Source organism: Mauremys reevesii, linkage group 5 (assembly GCF_016161935.1).
Source record: "Mauremys reevesii isolate NIE-2019 linkage group 5, ASM1616193v1, whole genome shotgun sequence".
NCBI classification, from domain to species: Eukaryota; Metazoa; Chordata; order Testudines; family Geoemydidae; genus Mauremys; species Mauremys reevesii.
Genome location: NC_052627.1, coordinates 57,279,683 through 57,304,125, shown reverse-complemented (window position 1 = coordinate 57,304,125; position 24,443 = coordinate 57,279,683). Strand labels below are relative to the sequence as shown.

The following is a 24,443-nucleotide window of genomic DNA, read 5'->3' as shown; positions in this document are numbered from 1 at the left end:
TGTGGCTTGGCACAGTTGAATGGGCATTTGAAAAAGCTTCTATCCACTTACAAATTAGCAAGTGGTGATTTTTGGTATACTCCTTGAAAAGGTGGTCATTCTATCAAACAACAAAGAAGTCCTTACCTCTCCAGAAACATCCAGAGAAAGCTAACATGGGATTATGACGGCATGGATCTTCCTTTGAAGCATATGGTCATCATCATCTAGTTTATCACTCCCAAACTGAAACCAACACCCGGTGTTTTCATTTACCTCAAATAGTTCCTCGGGGTTGACGGAGGGCATCAGGCAATGTTCAAGTGTTTGTGTAGTCTCTTCACATTTGGGGTCATTGCTCAATTGCCACTTGGTCATATTGTCACCAGTCTTTGCGACCCTAACTCTCACTGGAATTAAACTAAACCAGTATTTCCCATTTGAGGTCAGTGCTGGAGAGTGGAGCTCTGAAGGAGCCAGGTTCTCCAGGATCATTGGCATTTCTTTCTGTTTTGTTACTTTGTAGTCTTCTGGTCTTTTGGGGTAAGGGATTCTCAGAGGCAAAGATCTTTCTGGACTTCTGCTTCTTGTGTCTTGATCATGCATCAGTTTCTTCCCCTCCTTTCTAGGGAAGGCATCCCACCTCACTGGTGATGGTGTAATCCCCATGACACTGTAGGGGTTGGTTTCAAAGTCCATGTCATAATCCTACCGGATTGATTGAGTTCAGTATCAATTCTGTATGCCTGGCTCAAGTGTGTCCATACCGTGGCACTGCACTTAAGTAAAACAAGACAAGACTGATTGCTCAGAATGCTTTGGGAGTCAAATCCCCATTTTGTATTGGACAATTTCTGGAATACACAGTTCCTGGAGTTCACTCTTTCAACTTCTTATTTGCTCTTTGTATGTCAGTGTTAAGTTTAATGCGACCACCCCCATGGTATGCTGGATGCTCATAGTGCTAAGGACTTTACCATCCCACAGTATCTGGAGTTTTTGCTTGGCTCGACTGTGTTTCATATGGGAGGTGCACACTTGTGTCTCACTAGAATTAGCATTCAGGGACAATAGGTTTAGATAGTCCCTTGGGAAGAATTGGAACCAAGCAACTGGATTTTTTCACTTCAGTCCATTTCATGACTTCAGCTGCTACCTATGCTATTAAATGCAACTAGGCTACGGAGGAGGCGTTATTTGTTCCTGAAGAAGGGTACTTGCAGAAGGTATATCTGGGTGTGCCTTTTTGACACTCTCTCCAGCTAAAAATATATTTTTTCCTTTGCTTACTGCTAGCTATAATCAATAAATGAGGACCAGAGGATAATTTCTCTCTTTGCCAATGAACTATCTTACTTGTTAATTTATATTCTTGGAAAGGAACCATGGTCCAATCTGAGATGAACAATATTTAATATTCACTGGCAGTTTTTGGTCATGCAATATATTTCATGCTGCTTTTTCCCCTCCAGGAGACTAAATATTTGCTGTTGACCCTGTATTTTCCCGTATTATTTCTGAACCCTTAATTTTTGTGGTTATGAATTAATCTGATACCTTTAACTCTCAAGTGGCTGTTGGAGCTCATACAGGTTTGGAATTGATTGTTCTGGAGATTTCCAAGGGGTTGCCTTTCCAGATGTCATCTTCTCTCACAGCTCTGTACAGCTACTTCTTTTCTACAGCAGCCGGAGGGCATTCTCTTCTCTCATGTAAATAGCACTTGGAGAATGGATCTCTTCCAAGAACATGAATTAACAGTTAAGAAATTTGTCTTTCAAGTACAAAGCTTATATTTGTGAAGAAAATAACACATGTAAATGTAGCAGACTAACAGCACACTTCATGGAATATAGCAAACTGAAGTGTGTGTGTGCGCGCGCGTATGTTTTAGTGAAGTCGTGAGACAATGACACAGTCCAGAGAGTCATCAGACTGCTCACTTCACATTTATGGGTCAATTTTGTACATTCACTTACAAGACACAACATTCTCTTTAAATATTTTTATTTAGGGAAACAAATATTTGCCTTGGACTGGAACTGCACAGAAAAGAAAACAGAAATACATTAATAGTTATTGAGCTATCCACTACGGAATTTCATGGACACTACTGAAACAAAATGTAAGTGTGCACATACATAAACAATAGTCACACACCTGTATATTTAAATATAACAAGATAATAAAGGGGAAAATAGAGTTATAGTACTATTATCATTGTAGCATCTACAGAGTGCTTTATAGATACTAACTAATTTTGACAACAGTTCTGTATAGTGGATTATTATTCTTAACAACTTTACAGATGAGAAAACTGAGGCTGGGAGGTTTAGCAATTTGCCAAAGGCAAGGGGAAGCCATGTCAGAGCTGGAGTGAGAAATCTAGAAGTTAATGGTTCATAGTCCTGTGCTCAGACTACACCACTTAATATTATGCAACATAACTTTCACACCATTATTACATCTTATCAGCCAAAAGTGGCAGAGGAAAATACACCATTTACATCCTAGAAGTTTTTTATGTATTGTACTGTAACTACTGTATATTTTTATTAAATTTCAAAGTAAAATGAGACTTTTCCAAATGAAAGCTATCTTATGTGAACTGTTATTCAGAGGAAAGGACTCACTCCTCTGCTCAAAGATCTGCTTCTACTTCCATCATGGAATGTTGTTTATCCTCATAACAGCTGACTTCTGAACATACTCTATTAAGTAATATTCTTGATGTCAACACTGCAAGGTTATTTCTTGCTTTTTAGTAAAAGTTAATGGCACAATAGGAAGCAGTTACCCAGAGGTCATTCTTGGTAGAAACAACAGTTCAGAGAAAGTCTGTTGGATTTTTAAAGAATTACAGAAATACTTTTCATACACTGTCTCTGAAAAATGACTCTATTTTGTGTAGTATGAAAACAAAATGCTCCCCTGACTGACTGTAGCTACTTGAACATAGTCATTTTCAAGAATTGGATTAGGAGCTCCAGTGTCATTTTGATGAGGAAGAAATATTTTCAATGATTAGAATTAAGAGGCTTCTTGCTGAGTATCCTGCTGCTCAACTAGTCATTGTTTCAATCACAAGAAACAGCCCTGCAGTGATGTATCAAACTTTTCTACTTCCTATGGTGCATTCAGAGGTCAGCTGCAGTGAGAATACAGAAGCCTCTGATAGAATAAAAGGAAACCTGCAACCTTATAAATCATCATGAAAGAGGTGAAAAATTGATGTCTTAAGGAAACAGGATTACTTTTTTGTTCGGATAAAGGGATAAAGGAATAAATTATATTTCTGGACATCTTTGAAAAAGGAGAAATAAAGGCTCTGCAGAATTTACATTGAGATAATGCAGTATTGGTTTTGGCTAGCCTTACATGGTGTGGTGAGTTGAAAGTGAACTCTCTAACCCATTATAATACTCCACATTCCTTTCATGTTTTCATTTGGGCTATAATTCTGAGATGACTTTTTAAGGAAAAAAACATTTGTGCTTGAGAAGCTTAAGTTTCAGGAAAAAAAACTGATCAAATCTTGTATTTGAAAAAACAAATAGCAGTTCATACCCATAAGGAAGTGCTTGCACAGTTCATTTAAGTGTCCTGACAGTTTCTCCTCCAACTTCTTCTTCGACTCCCTGCAGTCTGGCTACCATTGAAACCATACATCACTGTACCCACTCTGATGAAAACATGAAAGACATCTCCTTTTACAAGGCTGAGGGTTTCTTCTCCATACACATTATTCTGTGCAAAAATTATTGAGAATCCGCTACTGAATTCAGCGGAGCAAGTGTCCTAAAACTTATACAAAGTAATTTCCACTAATGCACTGTTACACTATTGACAAAAAATTGCTTAGGCCTGGTGTACACTAGGGTGGGGGGTCGAACTAAGGTACGTGACTTCAGTTACGCGAATAGCATAGCTGAAGTCGAACTTCCTTAGTTCAAAGTACTCACCCGTCCAGACGCCGCGGGATCGAAGTCCGCGGCTCCCCCGTCGACTCCGCCACCGCCGTTTAAAACACATCAGTTCTACTGAATTATAATGGCCTCTATAGAGCTCCTGTTTTAAAAAAATAATTCCAATTGTTTAGTCAAAGGGAGAAAAGAGAAATGAATGGCTCTTTCATTACAATATGTTCATTCTTACCATGTAGTACCTGATTAGGTGGTGATTCCTCTTTTTATATATAATTACAAAACTATGTTACATGAATAAAGATATAAAATAAACATGCAGAGAAGTGTAATATATCATTCAGGTATTTATGGAGCATAGAGACAGGTATTTAGAGAGAATTCTTCATCAAGATAAATGACTGAAACTTAGTTAAGAGCCAGTTTCCCCATGAATAGACGGTGAAAAGGATACTCAGACCAGATCAAACGACTGTGATGATGTGGCCCCTGTAATTATCTTTACGTTACTTTATCCTCTAGCACGTTCAGATGGTTGGTTGTGGGTTATGTAGACATACTGGGGAAGTGAGCCTCCCAGCCTGGATCAACAGACTTGGTGGAGTAAAGTTTGCATGCTAGCTCTGAAGCCAAGGCTTCAGAGCCTGAGCTGCAGCCTGAGCCGCAATTTCAAAGTGCTGTCTATGCAGCTGTTTTTTAGAGCACTAGTGTGAGCCCTGCTGGTTTGGAATGTGAGCTTGCTTCTGTGAGCTGTGTAGACGTACCCACAGAGGATACGTCTACACTACAGGATTATTCCGACTTTACAGAAACCGGTTTTGTAAAACAGATTGTATAAAGTCGAGTGCACGCAGCCACACAACGCACAGTAATTCGGCGGTGTGCGTCCATGGTCCGAGGCTAGTGGCGATTTCCGGAGCGTTGCACTGTGGGTAGCTATCCTGTAGCTATCCCATAGTTCCTGCAGTCTCCCACACCCCTTGGAATTCCGGGTTGAGATCCCAGTGCCTGATGGGGCAAAAATCATTGACGCGGGTGGTTCTGGGTACAGCCTCACCCCTCCCTCCGTGAAAGCAGCAGACAACCATTTCACGCCTTTTTTCCTGGGTGAACTGTGCAGATGCCATAGCACAGCAAGCATGGACCCTGCTCAGCTCAATACCGCAATCGTGGATGTTTTAAACACCTCGCGCATTCTCGTGCAGTCTATGCTGAACCAGGACCTGCAAAGCCAGGCGAGGAGGAGGCGGCTACGGCAGCGCGGCGATGAGAGTGATGAGGACATAGACACAGAATTCTCTCAAACTGCGGGGCCCTGCGCTTTGGAGATCCTGATAGTAATGGGGCAGGTTCTAGCCATTGAACGCCGATTTTGGGCCCATGAAACAAGCACAGACTGGTGGGACCACATAGTTTTGCAGGTGTGGGACGATTCGCAGTGGCTGCGAAACTTTCGCATGCGGAAGGGCACTTTCATGGAACTTCGTGACTTACTTTCACCTGCCCTGAAACGCCATAATACCAAGATGAGAGCAGCCCTCACAGTGGAGAAGCGAGTGGCAATAGCCCTCCGGAAGCTTGCAACGCCAGACAGCTACCGGTCAGTTGGGAATCAATTTGGAGTTGGAAAATCTACTGTGGAGGCTGCTGTGATGCAAGTAGCCAAAGCAATCATTAAGCTGCTGCTACGAAAGGTTGTGACTCTGGGAAACGTGCAGGCCATAGTGGATGGCTTTGCTGCAATGGGATTCCTTAACTGTGGTGGGGCGATAGATGGAACCCATATCCCTATCTCGGCACCAGGGCACCCAGTACGTAAACCGCAAGGGTACTTTTCGATGGTGCTGCAAGCACTGGTGGATCACAAGGGACGTTTCACCAACATCCACGTGGGATGGCCAGGTAGGGTTCATGACGCTCGCGTCTTCAAAAGCACTACTCTATTGAAACGGCTGCAGCAAGGGAATTACTTCCCAGACCAGAAAATAACAGTTGGGGATGTTGAAATGCCTGTCGTTATCCTGGGGGACCCAGCCTACCCCTTGATGCCATGGCTCATGAAGCCATACACAGGCAGCCTGGACAGTGGTCAGGAGCTGTAAAACTACAGGCTGAGCAAGTGCAGAATGGTGGTAGAATGTGCATTTGGCCGTTTAAAGGCGCGCTGGCGCACATTACTGACTCGCTCAGACTTCAGCCAAACCAATGTCCCCTTTGTTATTGCTGCTTGCTGTGTTCTCCACAATCTCTGTGAGAGTAAGGGGGAGACCTTTATGGCAGGGTGGGAGGCTGAGGCAAATCACCTGGCCGCTGATTACGCGCAGCCAGACACCAGGGAGATTAGAAGAGCACACCAGGAAGCGGTGCGCATCAGAGAAGCTTTGAAAACGAGCTTCATCACTGGCCAGGGTAGGGTGTGACTGCTGTGTTTGTTTCCCCTTGATGAACCCCCACCTCCCTTGATTGACTCATTCCCTGTAAGCAACCCACCCTCCCCCTTCGATTACAGCTTGCTTAAGGAAATAAAGTCAGTATCATTTAAAAATCATGTATTCTTTATTAATTCATTATAAAAAGAGGGAGAGAACTGAGAAGGTAGCCCGGGTGTGGTTTGGGAGGAGGATAGGAGGGAAGGCCACTAAAAAAATTTCACAGTAATGACAGCCTTTTGGTTGGGCTGTCCACAGGGGTGGAGTGGGTGGGTGCACAGAGCCTCCCCCCACACGTTCTTACACGTCTGGGTGAGGAGGATGTGGAACATGGTGAGGGGTGAGGGTGGTTATACAGCGGCTGCAGCGGCACTCTGTGATCCTGCTGCCGTTCCTGAAGCTCCACCAGACGCCGGAGCATGTCAGTTTGATCACGCAGCAGCCCCAGAGTTGCATCCCGTCACCGCTGATCTTCTTGCCGCCACCTCTGATCTTCCTGCCGATCTTCCTGCCGCCACCTCTCATCTCGGGCGTCCCTCCTGTCCTCACATTCACGGCATCTTTCCTGTAATTTGATACCACGTCCTTCCACTCATTCAGATGAGCTCTTTCCTTGCGGGTTACTTCCATTATATCCGAGAACATTTCATTTTGCGTCTTCTTTTTCCTCCACCTTATCTGAGCTAGCCTTTGGGATGGAGTAGGGAGGCTTGAAAAATTTGCAGCTGCATGAGGGAGGGAAAAAAGGGAGAGAAGTATTTAAAAAAGATACATTTTACAGAACAATGGTTATACTCTTTCACAGTGAACAGTACTATTCACCTTACATAGCACATGTGATTTCACTACAAGGTCGCATTTTGCATCTTAATATTGAGTGCCTGCGGCTCTGGTGTTACAGATCACAGACACAGGTCTGGGCATCAGAATTCAGCTTGCATGCGGCCATGGTAAGCCACTGTCTTTCGGCTTCTGCGGTGCTTTACCCCTCCCCCCACCGCATGGCTGGTACCATGAAAGCTCACTGCTAATCACCCCCCTTCCCCCCCCACCGCGTGGCTGTTAGCTGGGAAGATCCCTGCTAACCAAACGTGAAAAAGCTCATCGGTATTTCACTCCTCCCCTCCCCCCGCTTGGCTACGTGCAAGAAAGGATTTTTTTTTAAGCTGCAGTCCACGAACCCAGTAGGAAAATGGCCATCTCTGTCCCCTTAATTAAATTCCTGATTTTCAACCAGGTTACCCTGAACGATATCACTCTGCTGAGGATAATACAGTGAGATAAAGAACGGATGTTTCTTGAATGCCAGCAATCACCGGGACCATACACAGCTATGTTTTGCCATGCAATGATACCTGATTACTTGCTACATGCATGGCGTGGTAAAGTGTCCTACCATGGTGGACGGAACAAGGCTGCCTTGCCCAGAAACCTTCTGCAAAGGCTTTTGGAGTACCTCCAGGAGCGCTTCATGGAGCTGTCCCTGGAGGATTTCCGCTCAATCCCCAGACATGTTAACAAACTTCTTTACTGGCTGCGAATGCATCCCAAGTCCTCAGGGCAAATCAATCATTAAAAAACGCTTGCTTAAAAAACAATGTTTGATATTTACAAAGGTACACTCACCAGAGGTCCCTTCCATGGCTTCATTGTCTGGGATAGTGGCTTGGGAGGGCTGGGAGGGTAATTCCGTCTGGGTCAGAAAAAGCTCCTGGCTGTTGGGGCTAACGGAGTGCTGTGTGCTCTCTGCAAGGTCGTCCTCCTCTTCCTCCTCCTCATCTTCCCCGTCTGCATAATCCTCAGCCATGGCAGAGATTACAACCCCCACCTCGGAATCCACGGACAGGGGTGGGGTAGTTGTGGCGCAGCCCCCTAAAATTGCATGCAGCTCAGTGTAGAAGCGGCATGTTTTTGGCCCTGCTTCCGTTTGCTTCTTTGGTTTTCTGGTAGGCTTATCTGAGCTCCTTAACTTTCACTCTGCATTGCACTGAGTCCCTGCTATGGCCTTTTTCCATCATAGCCTTGGAAATTCTTTCAAATACTTTTTCATTTCGTCTTTTGGAACGCAGTTCTGTTAGCACTGAATCCTCTCCCCATATAGTGATCAGATCCAGTACCTCCCGTGTAGTCCATGCTGGAGCTTTTTTTCAATTCTCAGGAGACTGCATTGTTACCTGTGCAGATGAGCTGTGCGTGGTCACCTGTGCTGATGAGCTCGCCACGCTGGGCAAGCAGGAAATGAATTTCAAAAGTTTGCGGGGCTTTTCCTGTGTACCTGGCCAGTGCATCCGAGTTCAGATTGCTGTCCAGAGCGGTCACAGTGGTGCGCTGTGGGATACCGCCCGGAGGCCAATACCGTCGATTTGCGGCCACACTAACTCTAATCCGATATGGTAATACCGATATTAGCGCTACTCCTCTCGTTGGGGAGGAGTATAGAAACCGGTTTAAAGAGCCCTTTATATCGATATAAAGGGCCTCGTAGTGTGGACGGGTGCGGCGATAAATCGGTTTAACGCTGCTAAAATCGGTTTAAAAGCCTAGTGTAGATCAGGCCTAAGTCCCCCTCTACTTTCTTTCAGAGTAGCAGCCGTGTTAGTCTGTATCTGCAAAAAGAACAGGAGTAGTTGTGGCACCTTAGAGACTAACAAATTTATTTCAACCTAAGCTTTCGTGGGCTACATCCAGCTGCATCCGATGAAGTGGGCTGTAGCCCACGAAAGCTCATGCTGAAATAAATTTGTTAGTCTCTAAGGTGCCACAAGTACTCCTCTACTTTCTGCTGCTCCATCTCTTTTTACCTCTAAACTCATGGAATGCAAGATTTGTAAATGTTGCCTTCAGTTCTTCTCCTACAACTCCATCCTGTATAATCTCTGGTGGGCTTCCATCCTCTGCAATCCACAGAAACTGCTCTTACCTGGCCAAATCTTAGGGCCTCTGTTTCTTAATCCCTGTCCTTCTTGATGCTATGGACATCTACAATCAGACCTCCTTTCTGACACTTTCCTGATTCTCTACCTATTTTTCTGATTATGCCTTCAGCACCTCTTTCAGTGGGCTCTCTTCCACTCCTTTTGGTTTCCCCGAACACATTGGGCCCCCTTCTTTCCCCGCCCTTCCCACTTTAAACCCTCTCCCTGAGTGATCTCATCCATTCATATTATTTCAACTATTTACTTTTTAGTGAGATCTGGTAGTGACAGAGGAGTTTACCGAGATATCTGTTGGAAAAGTAGTATGGCAAAATATGCAGTAAGTTCTTAAAATGTGTTGGGGATAAGGTCTTGTTTCAGAAGATAAGGAAGTAACCCGGGGGCAGCCAGTTTGGTCTTGATTCTGACTAACGGAGGACTTGGTTGTGACTGTGAAGGTGGAAGACAACTTGGAAGAAAGTGATGATGAAATGATAGATTTCATGATTCTAAGGGAAAAAAAGGAGTGACAGCAAGAGAAGAAGGAAAATGGACTTTAAAAAGCAAACTTTAACAAACTCAGAGAACTGTTCGGAAGAGACTCATGGGAAGAAAATCAAAGGAGAAATTTGTTTAGGAGAGCTGGCAGTTTCTCAAGAGAGAATATTAAAGGCACAAAGCAAACTATCCCAATGCAAAGGAAAGATAGAAAGAATAGTAAAAGGCCATTATGGCTGCAGCAGACACTCTTTAATGACCTGAATATTAAAAAGGAATCTTACAAAAAGTGGAAACATGGACAAATTGCTAAAGACAAATACAAAAGAATAGCATGAGCATGTAGAGACAAAATCAGAATAGCTAAAGCACAAAATTAGTTACAATTAGCAAAGGACATAAAAAGACAGTAAAAAGAAGTTATTTAAATATGTTAGGAACAAGAGAAGGATAAAGGAAAGTGACTACTTATCAAGGTAGGAGAGCTAATAACAGATGACACCCAGAACTATTTTGCTTCAATCTTCAAGGGTTTTTTTTTTTTAAAGGTCAATTCTGACCAATTAAATTAACAAGGGGAAAGGAATACAAGCCAGAATAGGGAAAAAACAGGTTAAGAATATTTGCATAAATTGGATGTGCTCAAGTTGGCAGGACCTGATGAAATTCATCTTAAGGTACAAAAGGGAACTAGTTAAAGTAATCTCAGAAGCATTAGCGATTATCTATGAGAACTCATGGAGGAAGGATGAGATCCCAGAGGATTGGAGAAGGGCAAACACAGTACCTATCTTTTTTAAAAAGGGGAACAATGAGTACCCGGAAATTATAGGCTAGTATAACTTTGATACCTGAAAAGATACTGGAACAAGTTATTAAATAATCAGTTTGTAAACATCTAGAGGATTATAGGGTTTTAAGGAATATCCAGCATGGGTTTGTCAAGAAACAATCATGCCAAACCAACCTATTTTCCTTCTTTTACAGAGTTACTAGCCTTAAGAGATGGGTGCGAAACCGTAGATGTGATCTTGATTTTAGTAAAGCTTTTGACACAGTCCCATATGAAATATGGTCTAGATGAAATTACTATAAAGTGGCTGCACAGCTGGTTGAAAAACCACATTCAAAGCATAGTTATCCATGGTTCATTGTCAAAGTGGGAGGGTGTATCTAGAAGGGTCCTGCAGGATTATAGGCACTTTGGAGGACAGGATTAGAATTCCAAAGGATCTTGACAAATTGGAAAATTGGTATGAATTCAACAAGATGAAATTCAGTAAAGAGAAGTGTGAAGTGTTCTATTTAGGAAGGAAAAATCAGCTACATAACTTCAAAATAGGGAAAAATTGGCTGGGCGATAATACTAGGGGGGTTATACTGGATCACACTTTGAATGATTCAACCATGTAAAGCAGTGGCAAAAAAGGCTAATATTCTGCAGTGTGTTAACAGGAGTGTCGTATGTAAAACATGGGAGGTAAGTGTTCTGTTCCACTCAGCACTGGTGAGGCCAGAGCTAGAGTATTGTCTAGTTCTGGGTGCCACACACCAAGAAATGTGGACAAATTCGAGAGAGTCCAGAGGAGAGGAACAAAAATGATAAAAGGTTTAGAAAATCTGACATCTGAGGAAAGGCTAAAACAACTGGGTATGTTTAATCTTGAGAAAAGAAGACTGAGGAGGGACCTGGTAAGTATTGAAATATGTTAAGGGCTTTTATAAAAAAGATGGTGATCAATTGTTCTCCATGTCCATTGATGGTAGGACAAGAAGTAATGGGCTTAATCTGCAGCAAGGGAGATATGGGTTAGATATTAGGAAAAAAAATTCTAACTATAAGGATAGTTAAATACTGGAATGGGCTTCCAAGGAAGATTATGGAATCCCTGTCATTGGAGGTTTCTCAGAACAGGTTGGACAAAGACCTGTCAGGGATTGTCTAGGTATACTTGATCCTGCCTCAATGCTGGAGGATGGACTAGAAGACCTCTCAAGGTCCCTTCCAGCCCTACATTTCTGTGATTTTATGATGACTCAGATATCTATTTCTATAGTTGTGCCCTGTCTCCCTTGGCCATGACTTGTTTGCTATCTAGGTTCTTATCTCTCATCTTCATTACTCTAACCACCTCCTCTCTATCTTCCCTGACATCCACATTGTGTCCCTCCAGTCCGTATAAAATGCAGCTGATAAGATCACCTTTGTTGTTTTTCTCGTTGATTTCTTTTACTATCTTTCACTCTTCTACATAATTAAGCTGCTTCATGTCAATGCCTTCAAGACCTTTCACAGCCCTACCTTTGCCTTATCTATTTTTGTCCTCTATTGGATCATCCTCACACCCTTTGCTCCACCAGTGACACAAGATTTGATCCAGAATATTTTTTTTGCTTTCCCACAGCTGGCTTAACCATTTCTCCATGCCATCCCCTTGTGTATCAAGTTGTATGACATACCCTCCCAGAACTAATCTGTATAGAACAACTAGGCCCTCTTTCAGATCCCTCCTGAAGATCTTTTACCGTGATGCTTACAATAAATTAATCAATTAATAAGATCTAGAAAGAAGGCAGTTGGGGATGGTTGATATTTATTACTGGGGGAAAATGTATATATTTTCATCACATATTTTTATCCCTCCCTCTGCCCGTATGCTGCTTTTCTTAGACTGCAAGCTCTTTGAGGTGGAGACTGTGTCTGTATATATGTTTGGATAGTGCCTAGCACATTGTGGGTATTACAGGATACAAATAATACACTGTAAATTTTTCTTAGTTTCTAATGAACAAAAATTCCTGCCACTGTCATGTGTATTTAAAATTTTACTTTTTCACTGTGAGATCCTAGAAACTGCATAACAACTACCATATCAAACCTTTTTTAGCTAATTGCACTGAACAATGGTTTATTGTTGTATCTAAATTACAATTTTAAAACTAATTTCCCCAATTTTTATTCCAAATAGGTAGCGACAGGCCAATAAGCTCTTGTGGGGTAAGTATTATCAGTTGTCTGTAATATAAAAATTTGGGGATAGTGTTTTCATTTGGGAATTAGTAGAGGGGATAAAGGACGGGATGTGTCACTGAAAGATCCCATAAGGATGAGCCGGCAGGAGCCCCAGGCCCAACCCCTGCTTTGCCCCACACCCTGCCCCCAGTCCATCCCTTCCCCGAAGCCCCCACCCCTGTCCAGCCTCTTCCTGCCTCTGTCCCACCTCTTCCCACTCTGTTCTGCCCCCCCTGCCTCTTACTGCCCCCCCTGCTCCTTCCCATACCCCCAGTGCCTCCTGCACACCACTCAACAGCTGATCACGGCAGGTGGGAGGCACTGGGAGGGAAGGGAAGGAGTTGATTGGTGGGGCTCACTGGGTGAGAGGTACTAGAAGGGAGGGGAAGGAACTGATCCACAGGGCTGCCGATGGGCGCTGAGCATCTACTATTTTTTTTTCCGTGGGTGCTCCAGCCCCAGAGCACCCACCATAAATACAGAGAGCTTGGATAAGCATTTTGAGAGAGACCCTCAGTTGGTGTCAGTTGTTGTAGCTCCATTGACTTTCATGCAGTTTTGTTAGTTTATACCAGATTATGATCTGTCCCCTAACTTTTGATAAATATTAATATTTATCTACCTTTCCAGGCTGGAGAATGGAGGTGGAGGGGAATCCTGTGTATATTAATCCAGAGTTTTTGTACAGTTATTTGAAGAGCTACAGCTCATCATCTGCTTCTTGCAGCTTGGAGGAGCATAAAGCACTGTGGGAGCATTACAAACACTCCTGTACATAGGTCTACTGGCCTATACAAAACCCACAGGGGGATTCACAGGACAGAGTGTAGAGAGGGCATTGGAGTCCGGCATTGTTTGGTATGAGTGTTTTTGCAGAGAGAATTTGATTTTAAAGAAAATGAGGTAGTAACACTGGAGTTAGAGAGCTTTGCGAACAGGGATGGATTATTGTCTAAAGATGAGTTTAATGTTATTAGCCATGGGTTCAACTCTAGTCAGGCTTGGCTCAAGTTTTCTTCCTCAAGATAGATATGGTGAGTACCATAATGTTTGCTGTGTAGATTATTTTCAGAACAGAATCAAACTCAGGCGCTCTGGTAGTTGTGTGAACACTAAAGAGAACATGATAGACATGTCCTAGTGTCATTTTACAAAATGTTTCTTCCCACTATTGTTGTGCACTTTCATCTGTGCTGGTTGGCTGCTGCCTTCCTCCTTAAAGGCTGCTGCAGTTCCATGATGCTGTATTTATTCCATGGGTTATATTCTGGTTACCTCGCAATCCCTTTACACTGCTCTTCTCTTGCAGGGCTAAAGGTCTGTAACAGACTCTTGGGGAATGCCCTCAGTGCTGGAGTAGTTTAGAGCTGGTGTAGCCCTACACTGTTGTTGAGGTAGTGGTGTGCCAGGATAGGAGTGCAGGAATGGGTGAGTTGTGGAAGTGGTTGGAGTGCTTTGTTCTCCAGCTGTTCTGAGTTGTAGAGCAGCCAATAGACCAGTGTTTCTCAAACTGGGGTCGCCGCTTGCGTAGGGAAAGCCCCTGGCAGGCCTGGCTGGTTTGTTTACCTGCCCCGTCTGCAGGTCCGGCCTATCGCGGCTCCCACTGGCTACGGTTCACTGCTCCAGGCCAATGGGAGCTGCGGGAAGCGGCGCGGGCTGAGGGACGTACTGGTCGCCGCTTCCAGCAGCCCCCATTGGCCTGCAGGGGTGAACTGCAGCCAGTGGGAGCTGCAATCGGCCGGACCTGCAGACGGGGCAGGTAAACAAACTGGCCCGGCCCGCCAGGGGCTTTCCCTGCATAAGCGGTGACCCCAGTTTGAGAAACAGTGCAATAGACAGCTGTGCAAAGCTGATATTGAGTAGAGCAACCTAGGAGATAAACTTGGCCCAATGTGTAAAGGTGTTTTAAGGATACAGCCAAATGATGGATGCTTAGCATAGGGTCAAGGTTCAATAAAATGTGAATTAAATATGGGGTCAAATCAATTTTTTTTAAAATATTTTATTATTTTATTACTTAGTGAGGAGTTTGTCTGTAACTTTTCTTAATTTATGGCCCCTGTACGGATCTGCATGGGCATCACAAGCTATACTAATACAGATCCAATTGCAAGAATCAGTTCTTACAGTTCTTTGGGTAATGGACCTGTCTCTCCTAGGCTAGATGTGAGCCACCTAACAGACTCATGGATGCTATAAAATAGTACATAGTAATAACATATACGTTTAAAATATTTTTATAAAATAATTTGCTAGACTGGTTCACAGCATGTTGAGAAAGCTATATTATTAGGATGTCCTGAGGGAACTGAATGAGTCTAATGATGGTAAATGGAAATGACTTTGCTTAACTGGGAAAGTATTAGCATAAAATAGGTAAGTGTAGAATAGTTTACTAGTAGTAAGTGTCTGGCTATTAAATATGAAATTCTAAGCTCTGACTGAGACCTTGGTCAAGACTGGCAAGGATCTGGTGATATCTGGCCAAATAGTTTAATTTTATGGGATTTGCACAACCTATTTGCAAGTTTTTGTAAGCCAGCAGAGTTTTGAAGCCATGAAGACCTTGCTCATCTATGGTTCTCCCACCTCTTATTTTTTAAAAACAAACAGTTTATTGCATGGAATTTGCTTATCTTAAATGGGCATTAACATTGTGTAGTCAGGTACTCAAAAGTTGGGAGATTCCAGAAGTTTCATCTTATAAAAAGAATAACATCCTCGAGAGTTTCTGGAACTTCTGAAATAACTGTGTTACATTCATAGCCATGCAATTATCTCTCAGTAACCCCAGATTCTTATTTTTTAAAATATAGTAGAAGCGTGGTCTGCAGTTAGGTTCAGCTCAGCAGAAACAACAGTTGACAGATTTTAGTTGTGGACAGTTTAATAATGTATTTATTTTGTCAACAGGAATATGATAGACCTGTACCGTCTTCCTCATGGGAACCAACAAGGACTTCTGCTAGTGCCCTTCCTATTTTAGAAGAAAACGCCACTACTTATAACTCTATTCATACAACAAATCTTAAAAAGAATTTTCTCAGAATCCCTTTTTTAGAAGAAGGATTAAAACAGCCACCTGAAAGACTAAGCTCTGTAAACAGTTTCACATCCAAGTGCTTCAAAACATATCCTGAGAAATCTAAGATATTAGTCCAACCATCTCCACAATGTATTCTGAAAGAAGAAGGTGAGAAAGATGTTTTTAATTTATTGTTATTTGTATGACCATAGTGTGTAGGGCCCCAGTCACAGACCAGGACCTAATTGTGTTAGGCACTGTAGAAACAGAAGACAAAGACAGTCCCTTCCCCCAATGAGTTTATTATTGCCACAGAGAAGTACTAGGAAACGAGAAAAATTGTCTAAATTGACAGACCAGACAGGGTGGGAGAAGAGGCATAACGCACAAGCAGATTGAACAATGTGATGTCAGCAAACATGTATGTTCCACAATATTTTTAATGTGTGTGTAATGGGGGGGGTTGGTTTAGAATGGGATCAGTTGGAAAGAAAAGGGAAGTGACAGGACAGGTGAGGGTTAGGTGTTCAGTATAACTGAAGTAAAGAGACTGCGAGGGAAGGTATGGGGAAGGGATGGAGAAAACAGCCAGTCAACACAGGGCAGAGAAAATCAGAACTTTCTATAGTTTTGACTGGATTGTTTGACAGTAAAGAGGTCCTTGCTTTGGCTGCTTCTGTTCCTTCTGCCTGGCATCTCTGGCTATCTCTAATTTTCCACCAAGTCCATGTGGTGAGGGATCCCTCCTGGATCATTGTGCCCCCAGAGTGTGTATGTGTGGTGTCTACCTTGCACAATTCTGGGTCCAGAGGGTGCTGGGAGTAGAAGGGAGTTGTATGGGCCCCATTTTACCCCCTCACTTTCTGTTCCTGCTGGCTGGAGTCTTTGGCAGGCTCCTCTGTCCAATTTTCCCTCAGAGTCACATTCATTTATATATAATTTTTTAAAAGGTGGAAAAAGTAACTCCTTACTTTGGGCTCAATTCTGCCTTCCTCTCTCATAGTGGCCTGATTCTCAGCGGGCATAAATGGGCATAACTCTATGGAGGTCTCATGGCAGATCTGGCTTATTAATTGCAAGGGGAATGCTCATGGAGTCAGTGTACGACTCAGTGTGAGCAAGGGTTTCACAACTGGGTTTATGAATAGCACGTGCAGCTCCAGGCACCAGTGCAGCAAGCGCATGCCTGGGGCGGCAAGCCGCACGGGGCAGCCTGCCATGCCTGCAGGAGGTCCGCTGGTCCCGCGGTTTTGGCAGCAATTTGATGGCGGGTACGCTGAAGGCGCGGGACTGGTGAATCTCCCACAGGCATGCCACCGAATCCGCGTTACCAGCGGATCTCCCGCAGGCATGCTGCCGAAAGCCACCTGACTGCTGTGCTTGGGGCAGCAAAATACATGGAGCCTCCCCTGACAAATAGTAAGGGTTACCAAATAGTGAGAAATATTGTTTGTTTCAAATGTGTCTTCAGTTTTAGATGACAAACTCTTTTGGTTTTCGGGTTTGTTTTTTTGATGAAAAGTTGAGATTTTCCACAGAAAGGAGACACCTTCAGGAACTTTGTCTTGTCAAAAACCCAATTTTCCATCAAAAAAAAATTTCTGTGGAATTTTTTTGACCAGCCCTAAACAGAACCTCATGTGTGCCTTCATGCTGACTTCTCTGCTCCCTCATGTAATCAAGAAGTAGAAGCTAGATGGAACTGATGTTGCCTGCATAGCCTTGGCCTGAGCTCATCATATTTCATCCCCTGATGTTCTCACTGTAATCTCAGAAACCACATTTCTTCCTTCCAAAGACCTCCGACCTTGCATCTCAGAAGAGAAATCATATCCTCTGCCTATCACTTTATCATCTAGCCTGGAGCTTGGCAGATTCTTAGATGGGGTATTTGAATGTTATAGTGTTGTGTGTGAAGTTCTGTTGCAGTCCAAAAAGCCACTACTTCAAAAAGATACATACACTATAATGATGAGCATCCACAGAAATAGTGCCAAACCTAACCACTGTGCACATCCTTGCCTGGTAAATTACAACTGCTACTAGTGCCACTTGAGGTATAACAAACCCCATTATGGGGAGGACTTTTTACCTCTCAGAGAAGGAATCTGGAAGCTTAATTTTTTTCCTTTACTGGGGAAGTGAAGTCAGTGCTATTTCGTGTTGATAGAATTTTGTTGTTTGTATATCTGGGAAAATGCCATGAGGCTTTGCTCTTGTGGTTTGGGTCAAGCATTTGTTCAGACATAAAAGGAACAAAACCACCACAGGTTATATGCTATAAACCAAATCCAACTTCCTATAATTTTTTACCCTATTGAACTTTTATTTTTTTCTCTGAACAGGTGGCCCAAGTCCCATAATGCCAGAGAAAGATCTAAGAGAGATGCAATGATGATCTCCTATGAATTTTGATAGTGTACTCTGTAGAAAAGGTCTAACTGGAAATTCTGAGGCTACAAAGGCCCATTTTTACACACACAATTATTTACTGAGAGGAAATTTACTTGTTTCTCAGCCATGAAAGAATTCACCTAGATTTGCCAGATGGAACCTTATTTCAAATACTCTGAATCAGACGGCTCCTGCATAAATATCTATATAAGCATCCAAAAACTCAAACCACAATTAATATGAATAGGTTCAGTACACTGAAACAAATATATTCACTCACTCACTACATATTACTCTTTGTAACAGGGGAGCAGAATTCTTACATTGACTCATTGCATTAGCACAAGTTGGAATCCTGAAAAGAGAAGCTGACTGATTCCTGCTGGCTTATTCGGGCATGTCTGCCTCATTAACTCCATCCTGGATATAAGGAAAATGGGACTGTCTCACTGGACAAATGGAACTAGGGTCTAGGACAGAAAGGTCTCTGCAGGGAAACTCTAGGAACAACCAAAATTAAGAAAAAAGCTTAGGCTGAAGTTTACATTTTTGCTGTTGTTCCTTATGTTACCAGTACACTCATAACCTAGGAAGGGATGGATAAAGTTTGGTCTAACTACAGTGTGCATATCAGTGGTTCCCAAGTGGTGGGCTGTGCCCCCTAAGGGGGTCATGGAGAACATTTGGGGGAGCATGCGGTGGAGCTCGGACCAGCCCCTATGGGGGGCAGGGATTGAGCACCACACTTCGAGCCCCACTCCATCCCCGTCCCTGCTCTGCCACCAGCCAAGCTCTGCCCCCATCCCCAGTTCTGCCCCCTGATCCACCTTCAGCCTAAGCTCCACTGCTGAGGAAGGCTTGGCTGTGCATTAATGGGGAGGGGATGCAGACAGATTCTGTTAATGGTCAGAGTGGGGTGCAACTGGAAAAGTTTGGGTACCACTGATGTAGATTGAGTTCAGAGGGTGGGTGAGGACCCAGAGGACTGGAGAAGAGCAAACATAATACCTATCTTTAAAAAGGGGAACAAAGAGGATGTGGGCAATTATAGACCAGTCAGACTAACTTTGATTACTGGAAAGATACTGGAACAAATTATTAATCAATCAACTTGTAAGAATCTAGAGAATAATAGGGTTATAAGGAATAGCTAACTTGGATTTGTCAAAGCAGCAAAGAATCCTGTGGCACCTTATAGACTAACTGACATTTTGCAGCATGAGCTTTCGTGGGTGAATACCCACTTCTTCGGATGCAAGTAATGGAAATTTCCAGGGGCAGGTTTATATATGCAAGCAAGAAGCAAGCTAGAGATAACGAGGTTAGTTCAATCAGGGAGGATGAGGCCCTGTTCTAGCAGTTGAGTGAAAACCAAGGGAGGAGAAACTGGTTCTGTAGTTGGCAAGCCATTCACAGTCTTTGTTTAATCCTGAGCTGATGATGTCAAATTTGCAGATGAACTGGAGCTCAGCAGTTTCTCTTTGAAGTCTGGTCCTGAAGTTTTTTTGCTGCAGGATGGCCACCTTAAGATCTGCTATTGTGTGGCCAGGGAGGTTGAAGTGTTCTCCTACAGGTTTTTGTATATTGCCATTCCTAATATCTGATTTGTGTCCATTTATCCTTTTCCTTAGAGACTGTCCAGTTTGGCCGATGTACATAGCAGAGGGGCATTGCTGGCATATGATGGCGTATATTACATTGGTGGACGTGCAGGTGAATGAACCGGTGATGGTGTGGCTGGACCTGGACCTAACCAGATCAGCCACACCATCACCGGTTAAGCAAATGAGGGAAATGTGGTCAAGATGAAATTACTGTAAGGTGAGGACACAACTGGTTGTAAGACCATACGCAGAGAATAGTTACCAATGGTTTGCTTTCAAACTTGGAGGCGTATCTAGTGGGGTGCTATAAGAGTCAGTCCTGGGTCCAGTAAAATTCAATACTTTCATTAATGACTTGGATAATGGGGTGGAGAGTACGCTTATAAAATTTGTGGATGACACCAATCTGGGAGGAGTCGCAAGCACTTTGGAGGATAGGATTAGAAATTAGACAAATTAGAGAACTGAAATGAAATGCAGTACTACAAAATGCAGAATAACTGGCTAGGCAGTAGTACTGCAGAAAAGGATTGGGGGGTGAGGAGGGTATAGTGGATCACAAATTGAATGAGTCAATGTGATGCAGTTGTGAAAAAGGCTAAAATTCTGGGATGCACAAACAGAAGTGTTGTATGTAAAACACAGGAGACAATTGTCCCATCTACTGTTGAGGTCTCAGCTGGAGTGCTGTGCCCAATTCTGGGCATCACACTTAAGGAAATATCTGCTCTCTCTCCAATTTATTCACAGCAACAAAAATGATAAAAGATTGCAGACTGGTGGGGCAGGGGAGAAAAATAAAAACGGGCAGGCTGGCTGGGGCCAGGAATACAAGGAAAGGAAGAGACTACATCCACCACCAGCAGCTGAGGGTGGGTGGGTGGGAAACCCCTAAAGAACTTCCCATTTGTGGAAATGTAAAAAGACTGGGAAAGGAAAGCTGGAACATAACCCCTAGCCAAGAGGCAACAGCCAGAAGGGGAAAGAAAGCTCAGAAGAAGGTCCCAATGGGGTCAGAGAGAATCAACCTGGATGGAGGAGCCTGAGAGAGCCTGCTGTTGGTGCAGCAGCAACAACACAACCTTCTGGTCTACAATTTTAGCAATTTTAAGGTGGCATTGGGCTATCATGCTTGCTTGATTGAAAGGGAAAAACAAATGTAGACCAGTAGAAATTTTTATGGATTGGTGTAGTCTTTTATGCAGGAACTTCAGAATAGCTGACATCTGAATCAACAATCTGGTGTGCAGGTTGTCAGTGCCTTTCCAAACTATTGCTATCAGGCAGGACTCCTGGTTTTGGTAGTCTAATCAAAGGACAATTATGTTCAATCAGTCCCAGAATGTTAGCAGGATAATCAGCTATGCCTGAATCTACTCAATCAGTGTCACTGAACATCTTTATATAGTGTGTTCAAAATTTGGTGGATGTGAACATAGTAAATAACTGTGCTATCTTTCAAAGCTCAATGTGCCAATAAAATGGTGAAGTATGAATGAAAGTGTCAGAATGAGAGAGAGACACTGCAAAGTATTTCAGGCAAAGAGGAATGGCATTACTAATAAAACATCTTCTTTGAAGAATATGCCTAACTAGGATCTGGAACAGTAGTGCCTCTCCCTGTGTAAGGTTAAAGGTAACCTGTAAAGCCTTTTTTGGTTCTTTACTATATACAAAAAAGACTTGAAAAGTTTAAGCCAAAGAGGCTTTTGCTGCTTGTTTTTTACATTAGAAATTCAAATCTTCCTACTCTGGAAAACTCTATAGTGACTGGGGAAGTGGTGAAATGATAACATAAGAACTGAGAGACTGAAAATTGAACAACTGGGAGGGGAAAGGATTTGTGGTCAGACTGTTTAAGATAGTTTGCAAAATACTTGAACCTATTGAATGCAAAATTGAAGAAACCAAAATGCACAGCTGTTCACTCCAAAGCCCTTTGCTGTCTTCCTGCCCTATGTACTGAGTGTACAGATTTTTGGAGAAGAGAAGGCTAAAGATCTTTAAGATATCAATGCAGTGAGCATAAGGTTCTCCCTGTGGAGTGTGGAAACTTGCTGATCACAGCAAAATTGAAAATACAGTTGTATCTTGTTAAATCGATTATATACCTTTTTTAAACCCGGTAAAGGTGTGGTCTCTGAAATGCCTGATACTCTTTAATTTATAAAAATGTAAAGTGAAACATGGATTAAAAATTCATGAGGCATATTAAACCTATAAAAAGGGATGGATTAAGGCATAGGCATGATGGTCCCATGCCTAGGCCCCACTTCCAGGAGTCATGATGTGATGATAATTTTAGCTTCATTTAAAAATAAATGTTTCTAGCTCTCACAGATGTAAAGAAAAGCTTGAAAATGTCACTTGAGTATAGCTGATTCCTGTCTTAGTCTGCAAACAACAAACAATAGCTCCAAGAAGTATGAACTACCTTATTCATCTTAACAGAAACATACTGTCACCCCCATGGAAGGGCAAGGATCATGGCATGGGGGCTGTGCCTGAGAGCACCATGGGGGTGGTGCCTATAGCCAGGGATTGCCTTAATTTGTCCTGGCCTATAAATTAGGTAAAGAAACAGAAATCGGAATTACATAGCCACAAAGATACCTTATAGTAAAATAGATTAAATGCAAAAGTCTGGCTTAGGCCTCCTTTATGGTACAAATAAGGACGAATCTGATCTAGCCACACTCCACAGTGTGGAGGGGAGATCTAATATTGGGAGAAAATAACACTCAGTAGTTGCTCTGAATCTCAGCAGCCAGTTCCTCAAGATCTGCTAAACCAGTGTTTCTCAAACTGTAGGAAAAGCCCCTGACGGGCCGGGCCAGTTTGTTTACCTGCCCCGTCCGGAGGTCCGGACGATTGCGGCTCCCACTGGCCACGGTTCGCCGCTGCAGGCCAATGGGGGCTGCTGGAGGCGGTGGCCAGGAAGGCCCTTGGCCCACGCCGCTTCCAGCAGCTCCCATTGGCCTGGAGCAGCGAACCGCAGCCAGTCGGAGTCGCAATTGGCCAGACCTGCGGACGGGGCAGGTAAACAAACCAGCCAGGCCTGCCAGGGGCTTTCCCTACACAAGCAGTGACACCAGTTTGAGAAACACTGCTCTAAACCACCTGAGCGACAATTTTCTTCCATAATTAATGGTCTCTCCTCTGCCCCCTACAACTATTCTCAGGGAGTTACTGCAGCTCTAGTGCTGGATATGCAGAAAGCAAGTCAGAGGAGAGGGAGCTCACGTATGAGACTCCTGACTCTTGAAGCAGTTCTAGGGATCCAGACCACAGATCTGCTGATGTGTAACCACTCTACACCTCATCCTCCACTGGCCTGACTATCCTCAGAACGAATCAGGCCAGACTAGGTTGTTATAAAGAGGCATAAGGAGCTAATATAACCCATACTTCCACAGAAGGGAAGATCAGTAGTTGGCCATCCTCTCTGAGGTGCCAGGGTCCCTCTTGTAGGGGTTCTGCTGGGCATGTGAAGGCAAGATAAACTGTACAAGGGATCTCTACAAGTTAGTTCAGAGAAGGCATTCATAGGCAGCGACAGCCCAGGATATCTGTAGCTACACGCATCCCATTGCTTTTCTTTGCCTTTGTGCTCATGTGGGTGAGGGGGAGTAGAAGGCTGGCTGTGAGCAGATACTATGGAGGCTACTCCATAGCTTGGTACAAACTATGTATTGGGCAAAAGATTTCCCCCTTATTGCACAACTATCACGAGTCTTGCTTATATTCCCAGGATTACGTTTTTCTTCTAATTTTTGTTGTTGTTGTTGCCATATTTGGATTTGGGGACTGATTTTCCCTGGGGCGAACTGCCGGAATGTTTTGGGCCTTCATCTGAAATGCTGATCAGGTTGCATCCACTGAGATCAGAAAAGCATAGCTCATAAGATTAATATGAGTTTGCTAAATCTTCCTGTATTTTTCTACTAGTGGGTTAGAACTCTTGCACTTTTAAGATTCCATTTTATATATATGGAATTATATATAATATTTAATTATAGAACCTATTTTGAACTTTGTTTCTGTTTTATTTATTTTTCAAAACGTGTGTATGTCTGTCTGTCTGTCTGTCTGTCTGTCTCTCTCTCTCTCTCTCTCTCTCTGTAGGCACTCAAATCAGGTGATTTCCAGAGGTGCTGAATTAGCATCAATGAGAGCAGAAAAGATGAAAACCAGGCTACCAAGTCTTAACAGTTTTGCCTTGGTCCATAATGTTTACATGGTGTGACAGACCCAGGCCAGTAGGGTACAGGAGTCTGGTAGAGGGCAAATATACTGGTCACTGAATGAGTAGTTTTCTGTTCCCTGAGTGACCAGAGCAGGGGCTGCACTAGAGTAATCAGGAACCTGCTAGAACCAATTAAGGCAGACAGGCTGATTAGAACACCTGCAGCCAATCAAGGCAGGCTAATCAGGGCACCTGGGTTTAAAAAGGAGCTCACTCCAGTCAGGGAGGGGGGAGCCAGAGGAGAGGAAGTGTGTGTGAGGCGCTGGGAGCAAAAGGTGCAAGGAGCTGAGAGTGAGAGGGTGTGCTGCTGGAGGACTAAGGAGTATAAGCATTATCAGACACCAGGAGGAAGGTCCTGTGGTGAAGATAAAGAAGGTGTTTGGAGGAGGCCATGGGGAAGTAGCCCAGGGAGTTGTA

General features: G+C 43.4%; 1 protein-coding gene across 7 annotated transcripts in view; it reads left to right on the top strand.

Moving 5' to 3' along the window:
- The window catches only part of IQCM (IQ motif containing M), a 167,129-nt gene that overhangs the window by 1,611 nt on the left and 141,075 nt on the right, over window positions 1–24,443 (top strand). For all 7 annotated transcript variants that reach the window (XR_005598733.1, XM_039539283.1, XM_039539279.1 and 4 more), the window contains exons 3-5: window positions 1,994–2,104; window positions 12,714–12,742; window positions 15,671–15,950. Coding sequence is in view for 6 of the 7 variants with exons in the window: in XM_039539283.1 (XP_039395217.1) it covers window positions 2,083–2,104; window positions 12,714–12,742; window positions 15,671–15,950 (331 nt within the window). In the remaining variant the exon portion in view is untranslated. The remainder of the gene's footprint in view (window positions 1–1,993; window positions 2,105–12,713; window positions 12,743–15,670; window positions 15,951–24,443) is intronic.